The 8,808-nt window shown below is 34.9% G+C and overlaps 1 protein-coding gene across 1 annotated transcript; it reads left to right on the top strand.

Moving 5' to 3' along the window:
• The first annotated feature begins 7,666 nt into the window (after positions 1-7,666).
• On the top strand, positions 7,667-8,599 carry LOC116075798 (olfactory receptor 6C6-like). Its single transcript, XM_031349176.1, has one exon. The coding sequence runs from the start codon at positions 7,667-7,669 to the stop codon at positions 8,597-8,599; it is 933 nt and encodes a 310-aa protein (XP_031205036.1).
• The last annotated feature ends 209 nt before the right edge of the window (positions 8,600-8,808 follow it).

The following is an 8,808-nucleotide window of genomic DNA, read 5'->3' as shown; positions in this document are numbered from 1 at the left end:
AAATGAGCCAATGACTAAAAAGTGTCATAAATAAATAATACAGAAGAGACTGATTAACAAGGGATATGGATACATGTAAGTGTAACAGATAAAACTAGATTCATTTGTCTACCTCTTATAAAATTAGACTCAAGATCTTTTTAAAATTTATTTCATGTTATCCTTTCCATTATCCTTTATGTCAGTTCTTATGAAGTTTTCCAAAAATAATTATTCAACAGTTTCAACAACCTGATAGCAGTTCCCACCAATGTGAAATCTAGCCATCAAGGCTTAGGCTTCCACCCTAATCCATTTTTATCTCTGTATGTATTACACTTAAAGCATGGTATATTTTGATCAATATGGTCTCATTACTTATCTATGGTGAAAAACTGAGAGAATGACAATAATCTGTTTTGCCTGGGGGAGCATGGGATGCTCTCTCATCAACTCCTAGAGAGCTTTCCACTTTTGGAACTGATATTTTCCTTTATGAACACATGGGATCAGTATTATTCACGCCAGTAGTATGCCATAGTTCAAATTTACTGAGAAAAGTTACATATATTATTAAATTACCTTATACAGTAGTTGGTTTCTATGTGACTTTTTCAAATATCCTTAGTTTAGATCAACATCTTCTACTGTTTTGTCTCCTCTATACTTCTTCGCCCCATCCTCTTTCTTTCTTAATTATTTTAATTAACATTCCAAATGTTGGCCCTATTCCCAGTCACCCTTCCCCAAGTTCTTTACCCCATTCCCTCATTCTCTTTGCTTCTGAGAGGTTGCTCCCCCACCCTCCCATCCACCACCACCACCTCACCCCAAACGCATCATCCTTCCCTGGGTCATGAAGTTTCAAATGATAGGGAAAATCCTCTCCCACTAAGCCCAGACAAGGCAGTCTTCTGCTACATATGTTCTGAAGGCCTCGGACTAGCCGATGTATGCTCTTTGGTTGGTGGCTTAGTCTCTGGGAACTCTGAGTTACTGGCTAGTTGTTACTGCTGTTCTTCCTGTGGGGTCACAATCCTCTTCAGCTCTTCTATCCTTCCCCCAGATCTTCCTTAGGGGTCCCCAACCTCTCAGTTCAATGGTTGGCTGTGAGTATTTGTATCTATGGCTGTCAGCTGCCAGTAGAGCCACTCAGAGGACAGCTATGCTAGGCTCCTATCTGCACAACATGGTATCAGTAACAGTGTCAGGGTTTGGTCCCAGACCATGGGATGTATTCCAAGTTGGGCCAGTTACCAGAAGGCCTTTCCTTCAGTCTCTGCTCCATTATTTGTCCTTTCATTTTTGACCCAGGAGCAATTCTGGGTCAAAAAAATTGAAGATGGGTGGTTGGTTCCATGCCTCAACTGGGGGCCATGTCTATCTACTGTATGTGGTCTCTTCAGGTACTATCTTCCCACTATTGGGAATTTCAGCTAATGCCATCTCCCATTGAGTCTTGGTAACCTCTCACATCCTAGGTCTCTGGGACTTTCTAGATGTTTCCTCTGCCCCCACTTCCCACTGCTGCATAATTCTATTCATTCTCCTGGTTCTCTGGCTTCTCTCCTGTCTCCGACCCCCCAATAACTGATCCTGCCCCCTTGTCCCACTCTCCTTCCCTCTCCAACCCAGGTTCTTCCCTCCTCTGCCTCCTGTGATTAGTTTGCCCCCCCCCCCCTTTCAAAGTGGAATTAAAGCATCCTTACTTGGGCCTTCTTGTTAAGCTTCTTATCATCTGTGAGTTGTATCCTGGGTATTTTGTAATTTTTTGGCTAATATTCACTTATCAGTGAGTACATACCATGCATGTCCTTCTGAGTCTGGGATACCTTGCTCAGGATTTTTATTTTAGTTCCATCCATTTGCCTTCAAAATTCATGATGTCTTCCAACCTTCCATATCCTGCTCTCTTTCCCCCTCCCATGGTTCTTTTCTAACTCTCTAAAATGTATAGACATTAACTTCAATTTGAACAGACAAATCTAAAATTTTGAAGGTAGAATCTACATATGAGAGGAAAGAAGTGACACTTGATTTTCTGAGGCTGCATTATCTTATTTCAGTAAGCTCTTCATTGTCTCTTATCCATCTCTGCAAATTTCATAATTCTGGTTTTTTTTACCCCCGAATAAAATTCCATTGTGTGTATATTTCACAATTCTATTAACCATTCTGCAGTTGACAAAAGACTAGGATGATGACAATTCCTTTCTATTATGTGTTGAATAATAATGAATATTGATTATATAATGAATATTGATTATAAGGGTCTCCGTGGTAGCCCTTTGGGTTTATAAGGAGTGTGGTAGATAAGTCACTATATAGTTCTGTATTTGCTATTTAAAGAACTAACACACTGAAGTGCTTTTAGTATTTAATATGACATAGTATGGTTATAGCAGTTACAATCTCATTGGCATTCCCCAAATCCTCTCCATTTGTTTCCTTGATAATAGCCACTCTGGCTGGGGGATACAGCATAGTATCTCAAACTAATTTAATTTTCATGATTGGTTGGACACGAATATCCAGAGCTCCCAAAGACTAAAACACCAACCACAGAGTACACATGGCTCCAGCTTCATATGTAGCAGAGAACTGCCTTATCTGGCGTCAATGGGAAGGGACCCTTGGTCCTGGGAAGGATTGATGCCCAAGCACAGGGGAAGCTAGGACAGTGAGATGGGAGTGGGTAGGTGGGGGAGAACCCTCATAGAAGCAGGGGTAGGAGCAATGATATAGGGGGGTTTCCAGAGGGGAAACCAGGAAGGAGGATAACATTTGAAATGTAAATAAATAACTGATCAAATTTTTTAAAAAATTAAAAATTATTTAACATCTTTAAAATGTTAATAGATTTATATTTCTTATTTTCAGGGCCTTCATTTAGTCCCATGGCCCATTTTATTGAATTGTTTTTTATTGTTGTTTACAGTTCTGTATTCTACATATTAGACTTCTGTTAAATGTGTAGTTGACAAAGACTGTAACTTATTCATTCATACAGCAGTTTCTGCCATTATATACATGCTTTTAATTTTTAAGTTTCCATTTCTGAGCTTTATGCCTTATTTCCTAGGTAATGTATTCAGAAAATCCTTAACTATGCCGGTATTTTGCAATGTTTTTTCCTACTTTTTCCTCTAGCTGTTCCACATGTTCTGTGTGATAATTTTGTTCTTTTCTTTTTCCCCTTGGTCTAGCATAAAACTGTTATATCATTGCAAAACAAAATCTTATGTTTAAAAATAATGAATGCTGGCAAGGATGCAAGGTGAAAAAACCCTGAAATATTGCTGGTAAGAATGTAAATTAGTACACTCACTATGGGATTAAGCATCACAAAATAGCTGTAGATATAATTATAATGTTTACCAGATAAACCACTCCAAAGTATAGGTGCCAATCACTAAACAGGATAGAAGTGAATAGTCATGTGTTTTTGCAACACTTTTCACAATATATATGCTATGGAATCAGCCTAAATTACTCTGAACAGGGATATGTTTTGAGAAACTGTAGTGGATAAACATAATTGAGTAATTTTTAGCCCCACACCCAAAGAACAAAATCATGTTAATTTCAGGAAAGCAGATAGAAATAGTTCAGCATATAAAACAGTAAGCCAGATTCCAAAGAAAATGTCACATGCAAAAGAAATAAAGATTGTAGGAGAGTAGGGAGGAGTCACATAGTTATTATAAAATAATATGCATAACCAAACATGTACTTCGATTACATATATGTCTGTTTCTCTATGTGGTATTGTGCATGTAAATGTAGTACCTATGGAGGCCAGGAGAAGGTGTTAGTCCTGAGGATCTATAGTTTCAGGGTGTTGTAAGTCCTGCAAAGTGTGTTCTGGGAACACAGTTCAGATCCTCTGCGATGGAGAAACCTATTTGTACCTGGTCTTAACTAGTATTAGCTGCTGAGTCATCCCTTCAATCCCTATAAATATATTTTTAGATTTTGAATAGATTTTGAATAGATAAACAAAACAAGAAAAGACCCAGACTGTCTGTCGTTGAGAAACAGAGCTGTTGGGAATTGCTTGAATCTCACAGAGAAATTTAGTTTATGTTAGCTTATGTTTTACTTTTGATTCAGAAAATTCAATTTGAGGAATTCATCCTAATATTATAGAATGTTGTTAAAACCCAGGGGACTTAAAAGTATATTTCATGTACTCTATATGAATACACAAGTATAAAGTGTATCTTGAGGATATTCACTATATAGTTCCTTCTGAATATCCCTCAAACCAAATGTCTCTCAACTTCATATCCTCTTATTTTTCATTTTTATAATACTATGGGTGTTGCTTATAGGATTACATGTTTTTAAAGTATACTTTCTAAAATACATGTACACAATCTTTGATTACTGTATGGTTCTAATTGTTGAAATTGGAAAAAATATCTATATGCTGACCTCTAAGAGAGGAATAGTAAGTACATCCTTAGAAAGAAGGACTATTCAGCTGTATAAATACAAAATTGAAATTTCTGTATGTACTTATGTGATGGTGTGTTTGACAGAACATTTTACTAAACAAATAAGTCAGATGAAACATACTTAGATTAGAATGAGCTTGTTTATAATGGGTTATCTTTTCCTATCTAAAAAAAAATTATCTATTTTATAGTCACTTGAAATATTTTTTATTTTCTCTGATTTTTAAACCAGAACTGTATAACTATAATTTCAAAAGATGAACATGTGATAAAAATAAAACAGCATTCTGTAACTATCTAGAAAAAAGTTTGTGCACACATTTTTATTTCTATAGAAAATAATTCTGTATCCAAATTTGGCAATCCCTTAGGAAATAAATGATGGTCTTGGTTTGCAGTTACCCTGAGAATTCATTGTCCTTAGATGCTTTACAATAAGACACAGAGGCACAGATCCTCCACCACGTCAGAGGCAGTACATTTTCATATTGTGCTGCATGTCACACTCAGCCAGGTTTACAATATTTCAGGACAAGTGAATTATATATATTAGGTCTACAAATGTTAACTTCATGTAACTTCCTACCAAGCAATAAATTAGTCAAAAATATTATCTCGAAGATAATATGAAAAGCAACGATGTATTTTAGGTTAGAATGAGGTGAGTAGAGATGGTCTGTCCATACTCCTTATTTATCAGGATGCTGGCTGAAAGATGGAAGTGCACATTTACCAGGAATTTACACATGCAGCTGAGGAAAACTGTCAAACCAATCAAAGGCTAGTCTTTTAAGTTTTTATTGAGAGGTAATTATAAATTATTACAAGTGAGATGTAGTGATACAAAAGTAAAAAGTATTTTAATTTTATATATCATTCATAGTATCCAATAACACTAAATTCAATTATATTTTTAAAACTATGATCACATCATTTCATAGTATGCCTCGTGTGATATCCTTTTCAGTATGTATTTTGAGGATATGTTACATGTGATTGTTGAAGCAAACAAAGCACTATTTTCAAATGAAGAAATTACATAGTATTATATTTTTAATCATATATTTGTATTAGAGACAAATAAATATGGTGATGTTGAATATTTTTTCACTCTAAAGCAGGTTTGGCACATAGAATCCCTTTAGCTGATGTTGCTTCTTCTGCCTAGAGTCTTCAATTTTTAAGACATCAGATACATTCTGCTGTAAGTTCCTGGAGATCACAAAGAGAAGGACATTTATGCTCAATTATTCTTTCTTTTATTGTGTTTATTTAATATTTGTACTATTTTCTAATGAATAATTTATGCTTCACAGGATGCAAATTATTTAATAATCATCCTCAATGCAAAATACATAATATACTTAAAAACATTTTCTAGTTAATATTTTTCAGTCATTTAATTATGATGATTTAAAAACCACCTAGTAGGAAACTTTTTGTCACAATGTCACTAATTCTTCATAGGAGAAATGTTCTACAAACTGAATTAAAATTAAAATTTAAGTAGAATCTTGCATAAAATCTTATATAAAATGGAGTATGACTTAAAACTATGACTTCTGAAAACAACCTCTCTAAGTTTGTCCCCTGCAGAAAATTCAATTCAGAATAGGTTTCCTTTTAATGGTTGATCATGCTCATTTAATTTTAGGAATATACAGTTGGTAAAATGGTGATATGAGTGTGTGTGTGTGTGCCTGTGTGTATATGTATAAATATATATACATATATACGTGTATATTTAAATATACATATTTCTCAGTAGACAAAACTTTTTTGTGTACTGGTATGTTTCAGGATTCTATTAATAATATGAATGCTAATAAAAATGTGTTTATTTCATTACTATTATGTGTTGTTCTTAAGAATTGCTTTGGGCTTTCTATGTATTTTCTTCCTTCTGATCATGCTTCTTGGGATATGCTGATGCTTTTGTGTGGATGTCCATAATCATACTCTTTTAAAAAGAGTCATCAACATTGTACACTTACATTAAGAAATTATCTTCCACAATATTGAACTTATTTTCCTTGACTTAGTTCTCATTAATTTAAAAAAGTAAGCATCTTATGCTTTCCTAAGTCTTTACCATTCTCTTCATTTATGATTTTCCCCACCCATGTGAAGTAGGTATACATTTCTCTATATATTTCTCTATTTCTAAAACAATTTTCTGTACATTTCACACCCGTATCCTCGGTTTATTTTAAAAATCACAAAAATGTGGAAATGGGGCTGTGTTTCTCTCCAACCTTTCCTCAAACTTTTCCAAATGAAATTATATTGGAAAGGAAATGGTATCTGGCTATTCACCAGAGATGAATAATTTGGAATCTGCATAAGAAAAACAATTGCTCTCACCTATGTTTGTCACATAGAAATATCTGAAAATGGTATCATTAGCTATCAAACAAAATCACTAAAAATGAGTTAGTTTAAGCTTCGTTGGACTGGATGAGATAAACTCAATACACCAATTCTAGTAACCAACAAGTAGATGCATTTATTAAAGACAGGTATATATTGTCATTTTAATTCTCCTTAAAAATTTAAAAGTTTAATTGGGAGAGTACATGTCATTGAAATCCCTTTATAGTGTACAGAACATATCTTAGAAGCTTTGAGAATACTCTAATAATTTACATATACATTGTACTTTTGACACTTAAGACTATAAACATGGTAGAATATATAAGGGATTAATATTGAATGAAATACTCTAGAAATATAAGACATATATGTAGAGAAATATAAATACATATATATATAGAAATATAAAAATCACCTATAAACATATTATCATTCTTATGGCATTTTTTTTGAAATTTTGAAATGAAATAACAAAATTTTGAAATTTTGAAATATCACACACTTGGACAATCCATTGGGATAAAGTATGGGAAAGATGGACACAAATGAACATTAACAAAACTGAGGAGCTATATTTCAAATGTCTGAGATAACTCCTGTAAATTTGGACAGGCAAAGAAAGATGAGGAAAAGGCAGAGGTTTTGCACAAGGGATAAAGTCTAAAATAATATTTTAAAATATTTGTATACTCTTTAAGCTTATAAAAATAGAATTTTCTGAGATGAAAAGAAGAATAACTTTTAAATTTTGTTTTTGACTTTGTTCTTGTTATTGGTGATGTTTATGTTGTTGATGTTGTTGATAATGTTGTTGTTGTTGTTTTCTTCCATAGACTTGATAAAACAAGAAAAAAATGAAAAATCAGTCAGTAGAGATTGTATTCATTTTGCTAGGATTGACAGATGACCCTCAGCTTCAAATACTGATTTTCTTGTTTATGCTTTTCAATTACATCTTGAGCCTGATGGGTAACTTAGTAATTATTTTCCTCACCCTGCTGGATCTTCATCTCAAGACTCCAATGTACTTCTTTCTGCGTAATTTCTCCTTCTTGGAAATTGCATTCACAACTGCCTGTATTCCACGGTTCTTGATGAGCATTCTCACTGGAGACAAAACAATTACCTACAATGCTTGTGTAACTCAATTATTCTTCTTCTTTCTATTACTAATCACAGAGTTCTACCTCCTGGCTGCCATGTCCTATGACCGCTATGTAGCCATCTGCAGACCACTGCACTACCCCATCATCATGAATAGCAAAGTGTGCCACATACTGGTTATCAGCTCCTGGGTGACTGGGTTTTTATCTATCTTTCCCCCTTTAATGTTGGGACTCAAACTAGAATTTTGTGCTTCCAAAACTGTAGATCACTTCCTGTGTGACACTTCTCCTGTCCTGCAGCTGTCTTGCACAGACACACGTTTCATAGAATGGATGGCTTTTGTCATAGCTATAATGACACTTATCATCACCCTGATTTTAGTGATTCTCTCCTACGCACTCATCATCAAAACCATCCTAAAGTTCCCTTCAGCTCAACAGAGGAGAAAGGCCTTTTCCACCTGCTCCTCACACATGGTTGTTGTCTCCATTACTTATGGGAGTTGTATCTTCATGTACATAAAAACATCAGCTAAGGAGAGAGTGACTTTAAATAAAGGTGTAGCTGTGCTTAACACCTCTGTGGCCCCTTTGCTAAACCCTTTCATTTACACCCTAAGGAACCAACAGGTGAAGGATGCTTTCAGGCAGTTGCTTCACAGACTGTGTTTTTCCCAGTGAATTAAGATCCCAACAAAGGGGAGAGTCTGTACAGGTCCTATCCAGAGGATAGGTGTGGCCCCTGGTTGAGGGATGAGGCCATCCACCCATCTCAAAAACATTAATCCAGATTTGCTCCTATCAAAAGGAAATGCAGGGACAAAGAGTAGAGCAGAAACAGAAGGAAGGAAGGACAGGCCATCCAGAGACTGCCCACCTAGGGATCTATC

Source organism: Mastomys coucha, unplaced genomic scaffold (genome assembly GCF_008632895.1).
Source record: "Mastomys coucha isolate ucsf_1 unplaced genomic scaffold, UCSF_Mcou_1 pScaffold4, whole genome shotgun sequence".
Classification (NCBI taxonomy): domain Eukaryota; kingdom Metazoa; phylum Chordata; class Mammalia; order Rodentia; family Muridae; genus Mastomys; species Mastomys coucha.
Note: the sequence above shows the minus strand (reverse complement) of the source record. Positions and strands in the feature narration are given on the sequence as shown.

What these genes read in the sequence shown, in the direction of transcription:
- LOC116075798 (XM_031349176.1), top strand. Translation starts at nt 7,667, where the DNA reads ATGAAAAATCAGTCAGTAGAGATTGTATTCATTTTGCTAGGATTGACA.